This window comes from Lonchura striata, chromosome 36 (genome assembly GCF_050655825.1).
Source record: "Lonchura striata isolate lonStrDom1 chromosome 36, ASM5065582v1, whole genome shotgun sequence".
Taxonomy (NCBI): Eukaryota; Metazoa; Chordata; class Aves; order Passeriformes; family Estrildidae; genus Lonchura; species Lonchura striata.
In genome coordinates, this window is record NC_140738.1 from 11,623,574 (window position 1) to 11,639,041 (window position 15,468).

General features: G+C 47.2%; 1 protein-coding gene and 1 pseudogene across 2 annotated transcripts in view; both read right to left on the minus strand.

Annotated features, from left to right (window-relative positions):
* The window catches only part of LOC146764162 (uncharacterized), a 233,780-nt pseudogene that overhangs the window by 217,740 nt on the left and 572 nt on the right, over positions 1-15,468 (minus strand). The window lies entirely within an intron of this gene.
* On the minus strand, positions 4,411-15,445 carry LOC146764168 (uncharacterized). The gene has a single exon (XM_085565542.1). It carries the CDS (start codon positions 6,171-6,173, stop codon positions 4,908-4,910), a length of 1,266 nt encoding a protein of 421 aa, XP_085421668.1. The 5' UTR covers positions 6,174-15,445; the 3' UTR covers positions 4,411-4,907.

Consider the following 15,468-nt stretch of genomic DNA (forward strand, 5'->3'; position numbering starts at 1 on the left):
AAATTCCATCAAGTTAAAACTTCTATCTTTCACTTGCTCAAACCTTTGACACTTACACATTTCTTTCTGTCTCATGTCTGTGTGTTTTCGTGCACAGACACTGGCAGTAACATCCAGCAAACAGTGATATTTGCATGAGTCTCACCCCACAATCAGATCCCCCTGAGGTACACATCGTGTTGCTCCATCTCTCTGCGTTATCCACCATGTACAACCTGGTCCCTGAGCAAAGACAATCCCACAAATGGGTTTGTCTGTACTCGAGGCAGAATTGATCCACATTGATTTCCCTAACAAACCTCTGGCATGTGCCACTGGGACTTTATCTCCATCTGCTATACTTAGGGGCTCAGATTGGGCAGGACCTGCTCGATTGGTGGAACCTCGGCTGTTAACTAACCAGGTGGCCTTTGCTAAATGTTGCTCCCAATTTTTGAAAGATCCCCCACCCAATGCTTTTAAGGTGGTTTTTAACAGTCCATTGTGCCTCTCCACTTTGCCTGCAGGTGGGGCATGGTTTAGGATGTGGTACACCCACTCAATGCCATGTTCCCTAGCCCAGGTGTTGATAAGGCTGTTCTTGAAATGAGTCCCATGGTCTGACTCAATCCTCTCAGGGGTACCATGCCTCCACAGGACCTGCTTTTCAAGGCCCAGGATGGTGTTACAGGCTGTAGCATGAGACACAGGGTAGCTTTCCAACCATCCAGTGGTGGCTTTTACCATGGTGAGCACGTAGCGCTTGCCTTGGCGTGTCTGGGGCAGTGTGATGTGGTCAATCTGCCAGGCCTCCCCATACTTGTACTTGGACCCCCGCCCACCATACCACAGGGGCTTCATCCACTTGGCCTGTTTGATGGCAGCACAGGTCTCACAGTCATGGATCACCTGAGAAACACTGTCCATGGTTAGATCCACCCCTCGGTCTCGTGCCCACTTGTAGGTGGCATCTCTGCCCTGATGGCCTGAGGCATCATTGGCCCATTGTGCTCATAGCAACAGCCACTGGTTGAGGCTCACAGTCTGGTTTAGCTGCTGGCTTAGGCTCACAGTCTGGTTTAGCTGCTGGATTAGGCTCCCTGTCTGGTTTAGCTGCTGGCTTAGGCTCACTGTCTGGTTTAGCTGCTGGCTTAGGCTCCCTGTCTGGGTTAGCTGCTGGCTTCCAGCCGGGGCTGTTGGCTGCAGCCTGAGTGACTGGGATAGCTGCTGATTTATCTCCTTGCCCCCCTTCCTCTGTCTGCTGCCCTACAGTATCTAGCAGGGTGTGATAAGCACATGCCAGGGCCCAGCTCACTGCAATGATCTTTTTCTCCTTAGACTTATCATGGCATTTATCTTTCAGGTACTTTGCCACCTCAGCTGGATTCTGAATTTGTTCACATGGGAAGTCCCAGGCTATAGGGTCAGAAAATTCCTTTAAGATTTGGCCCATATGCTCCCATTTCTTTCTTGAACTCCCTCACATCTCCTGAGTTGAGAGGTACCTCCACATGACCTATTCCCAGAATTTGGGTTGGCTGTCCCTGCTGACCAGCACTGGGGTTAGGGATCATTCCCAAAGCTACTTCCCTTCATGGATATAGAGCTTGCCCTTCCCTTTCTCTTTCCCCCCTTGTTAGACTACGAGTAACGCAGCGATTTTCCTCAGGGACCGGCTCTGGGATTTCTACCTCTTGGTTATCAAAATCTCCCCCTTGATCTAAATCGGGGTAGACTGTGGGTGGTGCTGGTGGGGGTGGAGGAGGAGGAGGGATGTATGGTAGAGGGGGTGCAGTTGGAACTTCCTCAGGCTTTTTATTTTTCTTTTTCCCTCCCTGGGTGCTTCAGGCAAAAAGTTTTGCTCTTGTTTCCCCCACTATCCAGAGAGCAGCATACTTGCTCTCTTCCTTATCAAAAGGTTCTCTAGAGTTTACATAAATGTTTAATGCCTGGCAAATCCAGTCCTTGAAGTTTCCAAACACTGGCCAAAATAAATTATCACTACAGATGTGTTTTCCTCCCCATACTTTTATACAATAATGTATCATTTTTGCCCTATCCTTCCCTTTCCTTGAAGGATATTCATCCCAAGATTTTATCATTAGACCTAACGGACTGTCAGGGGGGATCTGGGGAAGCGTTACCGGGGTCCCCGTCCCCATGGAAGCAGAGGGCTTGCTTTTCCTCTGTCCCATCTCCCAGGACACCTTCAGGCACACACACACTCGCGGCCCCTGTTGTTGCCCAGCCCCTCGCGGGCTCTGCAAACCGCACTACTCAGAGCTCTGCCCGTGCCTCGTCCTACAAGGACGTCTCACGCGTTATGTCCTGGGATCCCAACCCAACCCAGCGGATCCCCACTTTTATACTCACGCTGTCCTGCGTCTTCGCCCGGCTTCGTGCACAAAGATTACGGGGTTACCGGTATCCCTTGTGCTCAATACCGAATTTGGGCTCGTCGGTAAGGGTCTGGGAAGGAAAAGCCTGCACCAGGGCCACTGCAGAGGCAGCGGGGCACCTCCCTGATTAGGAATTCCCACCCGGTGACCCTTATCCGAGTCACAGCACCAAATTTGTTATGGACAAATTCAATTGGGGAGGCTAATTATAGATAAATCAATTAACAAGAATTTATTAAGCAAGCGGTATTAAGCAAAAGAACAGCGCTGGGCTGCCAGGGAGCCTCTGCTCTGCCACGGAGCACCTTCCCCCTTTGACCTTTTTGTTTTTATAGTCCCTTTTTTATTTCCGGTTGACGTATTTTCTCTCGATGCACTCTGTGCCGGTGCAATTGGTTGCTGGGGGTCTTTTTTTCTGCCTTGGTGGTCATCGGAATGAAGGCTCCTCATCTTCCTTGCAGATTGTCCTTGGCCTAAAAGTTAACTTGTATATAATTAGTTACACAGTCTTCTATGCTAGTTGCATTCCCTACTCAGTTCAAATTCTTGTCTCCTTTAACACTCATTTTGATGAACAACGACCTTTTTATTTATTACACCCACTCTCTCCCAATGCCCCCCAGCATGTCCATCTCTCTGCTGCCCTCGAGCTCCCGGCCCGGCCCCGGCCGCCTGCTCCCATCCAGCTGAGGTGGTTCCAGGGCCAGCAGGAGCTCTCTGTGGTGGCCACCGACGTGGTCCCCAACGGGGACTGGACCCACCAGCTCCTGGTGCTGCTGGAAACCCCAGCCCAGGGCGGGCTCACCTCAGTCTGGAACACCCTGTGAGCCGGAACTGGGGTATGGGGGAGGAACTGGGGGCGCTGCGAGAGCCACTGGGATGTGCTGGGAGCACCTGGGAGGGAGTTGGAGAGAGCCTGGTTTCAACTGGGAGACGAGGTTGGGGGTTTGGAAGGGCTAAGAAGGGGTTTGAAGGATACTGGGGAGGGTGGGATGGGGTTCTGAGGGTCCTGGTGGGCATTGGGAAGAGACTGGGAGAGGATTTGGGGGTCCTGGGGCAGTGGGGGTGACTGTAAGGAGGCTGTGGGATCCTGTGAGTGACAGGAGGGGCTTTGGTGGGTCCAGGGGAGGTCAGGAAGGGATCAAGAGGGAGGTTTCAGGGGATCCTAAGTGGGCTGGGAGTGACCTGGAGGGTGCTTGGAGGGGCCTGGGTGTCTGTGAGAGTTTTTGGGAGATCCTGACCCCTGTGGACCCCCCAGAGATGCTGCTGGATGCTGCCGCAGCAAGATGCTGACAGGAACTGGAGACTCCCGAGTTGGGTTTTGTCTTCCTGGCACGGGGGATCGGGTTCTACCTGTGCAAGAGAGTGTGGGGGATCCCGTGAGTCGTGTCCCCCCTCCTCTGGAATGTGTGCTCCCCTGGGGCCCCCAGCCCGGTGTCACCCCCTTTTCTCTGCCCACAGAGCTCCTGAGCCGCCGGCGGCCGCAGCCGCTCCCCGTGGCTTCGGGCCTTGCCGGGACGCCCCGCTCTATCCCCACGCTGATTTTGGGGGATCCTGTGCCCCCAGCCCTGCTGTCACTCTACCCCTGCCCGCCTGCTCCCAGTGTTCCCAGTAAAGCTTCCCAGTTAAACCCAGCCCAGTTCATGGGGGCACTGGGGAGGGACTTGGGGGGACCCCACGGCGGGGCCGGCCCTGGGCAGGGAGGGCGGGTCCAGGTGGGGAACACTGCCTGCTGCGGGTCTGCCCGGCAACTGGTGAGTCATCAGCCCCGCTCGCTCTCATTGGCTGACTCTTCTCCACCGCGTTCTCTCATTGGCTGAGGAGAGGCCCGGCAGTGCAGAGAAGGAACGGGAGAGATCCCGCCCCGAGCACCGGCACGGGGACAACAGACCCAGCCTGGGCACAGGGAGGGAATTTATTACCAACCAAACCACGGCAGCACCAGGAGAAGGGAAAGAAATCCCTCCAGCACCTTCCCCCACCCAACGGGGATCACCCACAACAGGGTTATCCACCATGGAGAGACGGGGACATCCCAGTTTAGACCAAAGCCAATTTTATTGAGTGTACCAGGTGTTTATACAGGGATTTACTTGTATGGGGCTTATAGAGGGCTCTATTTTTGGTAACAATTTCCCATTGGTTACACATTCTTCGTGACATCCAGTAACCTGGGAACATTTATCTTATCACAAACACTCGCACCATTTTTTCTGGTCACTTCTTGCCCAGGGAGACTGAAACTGTGTCTGTGTCTCCTACAGTTTCTGCTCAGTCAGGCCTCAGATATCGGGCCCCTTTATCAGCTCCATTGCTTTACTCTCTGTTTTATTCCCCATACGGGGGCACCAGGGCTCTGCCCAACGGGGGTCACTGGGGATCATCCAGCCCGGATCCTCCCATGGGGGATGGAGCTGCAGCAGCACACCAAACTCTTCCCTCACTCTCTTCCCTCACTCCAAGCTCTTCCCTCACTCTCTTCCCTCACTCCAAGCTCTTCCCTCACGTGGGGCACTCACAGGGCTTCCCTCAGTGGTGCCTCCGTTGGTGCTGGGTCAAGTGAAAGCTCCTGGAGAAACTCTTCCCACATTTCCCACACTCGTAGGGCCTCTCTCCAGTGTGGATGCGCCGGTGCACAGTGAGATTGGAGTTTTGCTTGAAGCCCTTCCCGCAGTCGGGGCAGCGGTAGGGCCTCTCCTCTGTGTGAATCCGCTCATGTCTGAGGACATCAGAGCTGGTGTGAAACCTCTTCCCACACTGGGGACACTCGTAGGGCCTTTCCCCGGTGTGGATGCGCTGGTGTGCTCGCAGGTATGAGTTCCACCCAAAGCTCTTCCCACATTCCAAGCACTCATAGGGCTGTTCCCCAGTGTGGACCACCTGGTGATTGATCAGGCCAGACCTGTCTATGAAGCTCTTCCCACACTTCCCACACTTGTAGGGCCTCTCCCCGGTGTGGATGCGCTGGTGCATGGTGAGGCTGGAGTTGTGCTTGAAGCACTTCCCACAGTCGGGGCAGCGGTAGGGCCTCTCCTCTGTGTGACTCCGCTCATGACTGAGGAGATGGGAGCTGGTCCGAAACCTCTTCCCACACTCCCCACACTCGTAGGGCCTCTCCCCAGTGTGGATGCGCTGGTGCAAAGTGAGGCTGGAGTTTTCCTTGAAGCCCTTCCCGCAGTCGGGGCAGCGGTAGGGCCTCTCCTCTGTGTGACTCCGCTCATGACTGAGGAGATGGGAGCTTCTCTGAAACCTCTTCCCACACTCCCCACACTCGTAGGGCCTCTCCCCAGTGTGGATGCGCTGGTGTGCTCGCAGGTGTGAGCTCCACCCAAAGCTCTTCCCACATTCCAAGCACTCGTAGGGCCGTTCCCCAGTGTGGATCACCATGTGCCGGACCAGGTCCGAGCTGTCTCTGAGACTCTTCCCACACTCCCCACACTCGTAGGGCCTCTCCCCAGTGTGGATCCTCTGGTGCCGGATCAGGTGGTAGCTCCGGCTGAAACCCTTCCCACAGTCCAAGCACTTGTGGGGCTTCTCCCTGCCATGAGGCTTCTCCACCAGCTCCGAGCTCCGCCTGCATCTCCGCCCGCCTTCCTGGCTCAGGGGGGCTCTTTCCTCCCAGCAGCTCCCTGGGCTGGGTTTGCAGCTCCTCCTCCTGCAGCATCTCCGGGGCTTTTCCTCCTCCTCCATCCAGCCACGCCCTGGAAATGACAAATCCTGGTTTGAGGGAAAAACAAGAGAAGAGCACCTTGGACTGGAGGTTCCTCCTTGCCCAAGTTCATCCCTGGAAGACATTGGGAATCTTGTACCTGTAAGAACCTCCAAAACACCAAGATTCAGTCCAAAAGTCCCACAAACTTCAAGACACAAATCAAAAACTCCCCAAACATCACAGCTCAGCAAAAACCTCCTCTACAAGATAAAGATTCAGTTCCCACATAAAACGAAAGCACCAACATTTAGCCCAAGAAAGCTCAGCAACACCAAGATTCACCCCATGAAAATTGTGCATCCCCCTCCACAGTCACCTGCTCCATGTGGGGGGAGCAGCGCTCCTGGGGCTGGGGGGAGGCTGCAGACACAGGGAGGGGTGGAACCTTCTGCTGCTTCTTCTTTCTGCTCCTCCTCCTCCTCCTGTGTCTCTGCTCTTCCTCACACTCCTCTTCCTCCTGCTATTCCTCCTTCTCCTGCCACATCCATCGTTTGACCGTTTTGTTCCTCAAGCCTGCTTCTCCTTCCCTTCTCCTCCTGCCCCCAGGCCCAGCACCCACTGCCGGCTCCCTCTTCCCCCCAGCCCCACAGCATCCCAGCGCAGGGGCAGGGATGGAGCTGGGGCAGGTCGGGCTGGGGCAGCGCTGGGCTCTCGGCCGCTCCCGCCCGCACTCGGTCCCCACTGCAGCCGCTCCCGCCAGGACAGCGCGGGGGGGCCCGGCCTTGGCGCTGCCCCACTCCCACCTCCCCAAATTCCCCTCGCGGGGCCATGGGGCCGAGGGGGGGCGCAGGTGGGGTCCAGGTGGGGAATGCTGAGATAACTTTAAGAGTGGGTCCCCAAGAAGAAGAATTGGAATTTGTGGTAGACACAGGGGCAGAATGAACCTTTCTGTTAAATATTCCAAAAGGTTATAGTGTAAGCAAAGATACCGTAATAGTAACAGGAGCAAAAGGAGAGAGTTTCACAGTACCCGTTATTAAAAATGTGGCAATAGAGGGAGAAACTAGATTTTAGATGAGGGATGTTTTCTTGGTCCCAGGGGCAGGTAGCAATTTACTGGGACAAGATTTACAAGTGAAATTAGGAATAGGGGTTGTTCCAGAAGATGGGAAGATGACAGCTAGACCTTTAAAACTAGGCCAGGAGGATGGAAGAAGAATTAAGAAGGAAGTTTGGGCTGGGGAGGGAAATAGGGGAAGATTAAATATTGACACCATAAAGATTACAATTGAGGAAAAAAAATTGTCCCATACGTGTACGGCAGTATCCTGTATCTTTAGAAGGACGGGAATGTTTAAAGCCAGTAATAGAAGGACTAACAAAGGATGGGACATTAGAACCTTGTATGTCTCCCCATAATACCCCAATACTACCAGTAAAGAAGCCTGATGGGAGCTATAGACTGGTACAAGCCTTAAGGGAGGTTAACAAAGGAACTCAGACCCGCTATCCAGTGGTACCAAATCCTTATACTCTTTTCAGTAAAGTTCCTCCCCAGCATCAGTGGTTTAGTGTAGTGGACCTTAAAGATGCCTTTTGGGCTTGCCCATTGGCCCAGGAGACCAAGTAATCTTTGCTTTTGAATGGAAGGACCCACTAACTGGGAGAAAACAGCAATTAAGATGGACAAAACTACCACAGGGCTTTACAGAATCCCCAAACTTATTTGGACAAGCTTTAGAAACAATAGTACAAACTTTCTCCACTCCCCCTGGAATGCAAGTTATCTAATGCATAGATGATCTTTTACTTTCTGGGGAAGCTGAAGCTGAAGTTAGAGAGGCTACTATAAAGCTTTTGAATTTTCGTGGGGAAAAAGGATTAAAGGTATCAAAAGGGAAGCTGCAATTTGTAGAATCAGAGGTAAAATATCTTGGACACTTGATTAGGAAGGGTAGTTGAAAGCTCAACCCAGAATGAAACACAGGGATTCTATCCCTTCCCCCTCCCCCTTCAAAGGGGGAAATCAGAAAGCTACTCAGATTATTGGGATATTATAAATTGTGGATTGAAGGATATACACAGGCAGTAAAATTTTTGAATAAAAAAATTGACAGAGGGAGATGATATAAAATGGACCAAAAAGGATAATGAAAAACTAAGAAAAAAGAAGTTAAAACTAGCCCCAATATCAACTTTAAGCATACCTGCACTAGCAAAACCCTTTCATCTGTATGTAAATGAAGAAAGGGGGGTAGCTCATAGGGTTTTGTTTCAAGAGTGGGGAGGAGTAAAGAGACCCGTGGCTTATTTATCAAAGATGTTGGGATCCAGAAAATCAAGGCTGGCCAGTGTGTATTCAAGCTACAGCAGCTTCTGCAATCCTGGTAGAGGAAAGTCATAAACTGACTTTTGGAGGTAAATTAATTATGTGCTAAATTTCTTCCAATTTGCATTGTGATTTTTATCTTGAAAGACATAACTTACTGTACTCTAGGATTGAAAAACTAGTTTACAGCTGTGACATGGCAAAACCTGCTATTAATTTGAGTCAATGCAGTCTGTTCAATCAAGTGTTCTCAGTGTGTAAAGTTAAACTAAAGGTAACACCAGCTGCTTGGTAGGTCAATGAGGAACAATTTTCCTTCCAACCAGTCCTTTTTCATGTACCCAAATGTATTTTGCTTTCTTAGTTTTTTTGTTTTGTTTGTTTTCTAGTTTTTCTGGAAGTGCTAACTACTTGCAGTGTATCTAGAACAGCAATTAAAAATGTGCATAAAAAACACTTGTAAAAAACATAGGGCTCATTTTTTCCCACAATGGGAGGTGGCTACATATAGAAAAGGGAACCTACAAAGCTAGATGAAGAAAAATTTCAGTATCTTCTACTGTAAACTGTTAATTTGTTATTTTCAGCATCACAGTGGGTGTGTGACACACACATATGAAAAAGATGGTGAGGGAGATCTCTGTTTACTACAGTTTCCTATTTCTTTGATGAGTTAGAGAGCTATGAAGCAATTGTGATTCCTTGTGTGGATTGCCCAGGCCTGCAGGGAGGGCTTGGCCATGGTTCCCCCTGTGCTGCAGGCAGCCCTGCAGCGTGGCAGCAGTGGCTTGCCTCTGGTGAGTTTGCAGGCAGGGTGCTCCAGCACTGCAGTGCTCAGGGGCAGTTTCCTACTTTGACATCAAAGCTTAAATTCAGGAGTGCCTCTTCCCATCCAGTTATTGTTTGTACTGTAGAAACCTCTTTAGACAGTGTTTCCTGGCAGTCAAAAAGAGAGTATTGCAGAGATAAATTCCTTATTTGCCGTCTCCCCCACTGTATCCACATTTTGTCTATTCCCTCTTCAAATTATAGATTGGTAAAACTCATGCTCTGTGTCCTCAGATGCCCTTCCCAAATCAAACCTTGGCTTCTTTGCAAATTATATTGCATCAACAAGGATTGCCTTAAATTTTTTAGTGCAGGCAAGGTCACTTTGGAAGTAAGTTGTTGTTTACCTTGTTCCTACAACCCTTCCAAGCTTGTGAATGGAAAATTGTGACAGCAAAATAAGTCTTTAGTTTTAGCACTGTCAGCTGTGGGTAGCTGGTAGCCCTTGGTGGAGGGTGCTGTGAATTACAGGCCTGCAGAACACACATAACAAAAGTAATTTAATTTGTAAGGAAGTTGGAAAAGGAGGGAGAGGTGATTGGCAGACTCACCTCTCCAGGATGTAGGACTAATGTTAGAAAGTGGACTGATATTGGAATGTGGATGTTGAAATGTGAAGAGAGAAAAAGAGAGCGAAAGAGAGAGAAAGGAAAAGAGAAAGCGAGAGAGAGAGGGAGAGCGAAATACACCCCAAAGTCCCCATACCGTCGATATTTGTAAGTTCTCCCCCATTCCTGCTAGACAGAGTCACAACAAGGGGAGGGGAGTGATGAAGGACAGAGTCAAAACCAAAGCTGTGAAAAACAGGGAGATCGGGACCACCGATAGAGATAAGATCAAAGAGAGATAGCTGACTCTCACAAAGTGGTTTATTTTTTTAAACAAGACTTCTTTTTTTTCCTTCTGATTTTTGTTATTAAGAAAAGGAGGCTTTTGTTCTGAAGAATGGGTCTGTAAGACTAAAACAGTTAGATGTTCAGTAAAAAGCAAAAACCCAAGAGATGTGATACATCTTGTGTTAAATTTGGGCTAGTCTTTTTTTATTTAACTAATTATAGCTCACAGGAAGAAGAATTGGCCTCTGCAGCAATTAGCAGAGCTGGATACAAGAAGAAGAAGCAGCTATAGAAAAAGTTTTTAGTTAAACCCAGAAAGTTTTGAAGAAAACTAATGGTAAAAGTTAATGCAGAATTGTTTTTCTTTTAACACTGTGCGATTGAGAAGTCCTTTCCAGGTACTACTAAAGCAGCAATCCCAACCATGGAAAGAGGGTGAATTCATGACAGCAAAATAAAAGAATTTGTGAAGAAACGTGAGGAATGGACTATCACATCTAAACCGGGTGATACCAAATTGACTTTCAACCAGGACTGGGTGGTAACGGTTTGGGAAGACCCACATGATCCAAGGCAGGTACAAAGAATAACACCTAACTGAGAAATAAGGCAAAGCTTGCATCACTGGTTCTAAGCCCTGCCTGAATAAGCCCTGAGACGCCTCCGACACCTCCTTGGAAGAGGAACACTGCCACTTCAAACAGGAGGATCGGGAGTGTTTGAGTCAAAGAGTTCTTATAGTCTGGCCTTAGCCTGTGACTTGTACAGGCAAGAAGGGAAATTACCATTAATACTATGCTGTATACTTTATTTGATTCATCCCCACATTGGGCATGGCAGCTGGGTTATAAGTGAATGTTTAAATTATGAGAATAATTGGCATTGTGGTTCACAAAATCTATGTTCTCGTTGCAAGAAGTATTGAGTACTGAATCAATCCCCTATACAGAAAGACCTCAAAAACTGAAGTAATAAATTGCTTTTGTAGATGGGAATAATCAGTGCCTGTGGACTGAGAGATACCTGAGGAATGATGGAAAACCACAGTTAAAAGGTGTCAAAAACAACTTGCCTGGAAATGAGTAAAAAAGGAGTGACAAGGGAAACAGAGGGCAAGCCTGGATTGAGCACTGTACTCAGCAGCGAGAAGATCACACGTACCTGCTGTGGGCAGCAGCCCCACAGGCAGGGGAGGTGGGGGTATAAGCCAAGCCAGACCTCTGTCATTCCTGTTTCTGTCTCTCATTTGTTGTCTTTTCCCTTCTGAGATACAAGCAAGATCGTGTCACAAATGCTACAGAAAGTGTTACATGGAAAGAAACCAAAGTTCCTTTTTGTTACACACCCCCATGTCAACAGCCACTGTTATAACCCATCCAAATTAAGTACCTGCAGGAAAAAGGGGGAAAATTATCACATTACAAAGAACTTAGGAATACTTGGGGCATGGAATGTCCAAAAGGAGAGAGATGGATTTGTTTTACATTTGATCTTAGAAATATAGTCCAAGATTCGGTAAAGAGACAATTAGTAAAAAAAAAGGTAAAACAAGCACAGCAGTCTAGCTCTGTATTAACCCCAAATTATATCCTGAGTCATATTAAATGACTCCAAGCACTTATAGAGAAGATAACAAACAAAGCTGCTCAGGCATTGGAATAAATATTGAGTCTGCAAAGCCAAACATCACCTGCAGTGTATTAAAATAGGTTGGCTTTACGCTATTTATTGGCTAAAGAATGGGGTGTACAGATTGTTGAAAATAGATGGCAATGAGGATGTCATCCTGGAAAAAACAAAGGATATCAGAAAAAAATTATGACCCAGGTATCAGTCCAAAAATGGGAAAATAATGTTAAAAACTAGCAGGTGGGGTAATGTATTGAGAATGGGATGGTGGAAGAAATTAAGATTCTTCCTTTTATGTGTTACAAGTGTTTTGATATTTTTTCTTTGTTTAATCCCATGTTTTATTTGATTACCAACAGAGTCCAAAAAATGCAAGAGGACAGGAAATATTCTTTATAAATCATTTGGCTTGAGCAATAAGAGGCGGGATTGTGAAAAATGCATATTTATGATTGGCTTTTCGCAAATGTTACAATGAATATTATATGTGCAATGTTAGAAAGTTATGCTGTATTAATTCCCGTACGTATTAAGTGTAGTTTTAGGTTACAACATAATGTTAAAATAGAGATTATGTATGTGGGGGGAGTTTTCTTTTTAGGAATGAGATGCTCCCTTCGAAGAACACCTAAATCTTCCAAAGGAGAGGAATTTATTGCTTCTTATCAGAAGAAGATAATTTCTTCAGGCCCTGCTCAGACTTGAAGACACCAGGGGATTAAAGGGAACAGTTGACATACAACAGAGTTTCTTGTTTAGAATAGAATGTGTGCATAACCATGAAGGATGTATGAATATGCAACAAGTGTCTTGGTTTAAGGGTGATTCCTTTGTTCACAAGTCATGCTTTTCTTAGGACGTCCGTAATTCTTTGTTTTTACTGTCTTGTAATTGTCCTAACTCTAAACCGTATTACTCTTAATTGTATTATTATTTTTATAACCATTTTATTATTATGATACTTATAAAATTTTAAAAACAAAATGATTGGATTTTTTCAAAATTTACAAAACTAGATGAGATTTAAAAGTGACCCTTTAACTCATAAACAATAAATAGATTATTTGAAGGGGGAAAAAAAAGCAGCAGGTTGTGGGGGGGGCACAAGTGAGGCTGCTGAAGGCTGCTGTGGAAGAGAAGCTGCATTCCAGGCACCCAGAAGGAACTTCAGAAATGCAAATTAACACTGCTGGGGCAAACTGGGGACAATGTACCTGGCTCTTCTTGCCTGGGGCAGGAATTGGCTGATTCCCTCTGCCCCTCACCCCAAGCTCTGCCTGCTTGCACAGATGGAATCTGCACAGCTGAAGGCAGAGCCCATGCTGAGGATCTCTGACTCTGAAACAGAAATGGCTGAAGCTGCAAAGGGAAACAGCAAATGGAGAATGTTGGGAAAACTGCACTAAAATAAGGGGGGGTGTGGGAACTCTAAATGTCTCTCAGACATTTTTAGAGGTTCCAGGCCTTGGTCAGAAGCATTCTAGACCCTGGCAGACAGCTGAAAAACAACTGTGATTTTGAGTTTGAGCCATGGAATGAATTACCAACTTTGGAGGTGGAACAAGCAATCACAAAAGGTTAGATAGTATAGTATAAGTAATTACAAAGTAGAGGGGAAATTTTTTTAGTATCGTACAGGGGGGTTTTAGCACATGTACAGGGGGGTTTTCACTTTGTACATGGGGGTCAGAAGTTCTAAGATGGAGGAAAGTGGGCTGAACCCATCCTTCTTCCTTCTTCTTCCTTACCTCCATGTTCTTGGTGATGTTGGCACTCACAGATTGGTTTAGAGTAGAAAAACACTTGGCAACGTAGGTAGTAGGTATTGGGGAATAATTGTAAACATGTTATACGTAATATATCTTATAAAAGATAGCAGCAACCCTGGGCGGAGAGAGAGACGAAGAAGACAGCAGATAGAGAGGATGTCAGTGTGTGTGTGTGCCTCTACCCAGGCCACTGATCAAATAGCTGCAGTCCAAGAACATAATCTGTTAGATAACTAGCAATAAACTGCCTTGAGACCGAACAGCTAAGCCTGCAGAGTTCTTCTTTGGAAGCACGGGTTGGAGGAGGAATTTCACCACCACATGTGGCCCCAAAACAAGGCTGGGGTTCTCACAGGGGGGATCATCCCTCTGCCCACTCCAAGATCTACTGCCTCTGTCTGTGCTCTACAGGGTGTATCAGAGCAGTGGGGTTTTTGCTATAACAAGTTCAGGGAAATCAGTTGGAATTCAAGTATATGATGAAGGAGTAAGAAAAAAAATGGTCAATTGATGCAGCCCCAGTTTGAGGGAGCGCCCAAACATGGGGAAAAGATGAACGGCCACCAGAACAAATCCTACAACACCATGGACCAGCCCCTGGGAAGCAAAATGATTTTGTGAAAAATACATGTTATATGGCTCTGTGCAGATAGTTACTATATGTATTATGTTATATTGATTAGTTGTGCTGTATTAACATTTTAACAGTATGGTAAATGTAGCTTTGTAGATAAAATGAAGCTTTAGTAGTTAAAAGAGAAAATATGCATGCGGGGGTTTACGAAATGAGAACACCTAAATTCGCTCTAGGAACACTTAAATTCTCCAGACAAGAGGAATTTATGGTCTTCTTACTAGAAGAATCTAATTTCTTCAGGCCATGCTCAGACTGGAGGATGCCGTGGGGATTAAAAAAAACATACAACAGACATACAACAGACAGAGTTGACATACAACAGACAGAGTTGACATACAACAGACAGAGTTTCTTGTTTGAAATAGAATGTATACATAATCATGAAGGATATATGAATATGCAACAGTGTATTTTTTTAGGGGTGATTACTTTATTCACAAGATATGCTTGTTGTGGCTTAAGTGCCCAAGAGACCATCCAGACATATGTAAGTCTTTGTTTTTATTGTCTTGCAATTGTCCTAACTCTAAATTTTTATTGGTCTAATTGTATTCCTACTTTTATAACCATTTTACTAGTATAAAACTTCTAACATTTTAAAAACCAAGTGATTGGCGTTTCTCACAAATTCATATCAGGAGACAGAGAACCCATTTAGCATTTCAATGCCATAATTAGCTTACAAGCTGTCCTCGGAATAAGAACCAACCAGACACCTCCAGCTCCTGACCTTCCTGCCGACCAAGCCACTAAAATGAGGAACACAACATTTCACCAGGGGATGGGATCAGATTATCTGTTGGCAGTAAAAACAGAAGTTTGTGGAAAACTAACTTACTCAAACTGATGTTGGCAAAGAGATGACAAGAGAAAACTGCTAAAAAAGCTAACAAAGGAAATAGGAGAGCAGTTTATGTATTGCTCCAAACATGGAAAGGATGGAAATGAAAGACGGTTCCCCGGCTCCCCAGCAGACCAGGGGTTAAACGAATGCTGCTTCTCCTCTTCTGTGCTGCAGCAACTCTCATCTTTTTACCATGCTCTACACCTTGGCAGTGCAGCTCATCCAGCAGCTGAGCCAGGGCATGCAGGTGGCAGCCAGGCCTCCTGATCCACAAACGGCTGCAAAAGGACAGGGAATGAGGGCACCGAGAATAATCCCAAAACCAAAGAGGACCCGGGAAGAACAAAACAGAGTCAAGGAGTGAATCTGCCTGGAGATAGGGCCGGGCACTTGTAGAAAAGGAAGCAACGTGAGAAACCATCAGGTCCAATAAATGTTTCAAATTGACCCAGAGAGCTGCTCAAAGTGCCGCTACATTCCCGAACTTCGAGGAGAAGAACAAAGACTTAACAGAGCCATGAATATCGGCTGTTCTACAAAAGGAGGGTGCACATTAACGAGGACAG

What these genes read in the sequence shown, in the direction of transcription:
- LOC146764168 (XM_085565542.1), bottom strand. Translation starts at nt 6,173, where the DNA reads ATGTCTTCCAGGGATGAACTTGGGCAAGGAGGAACCTCCAGTCCAAGG.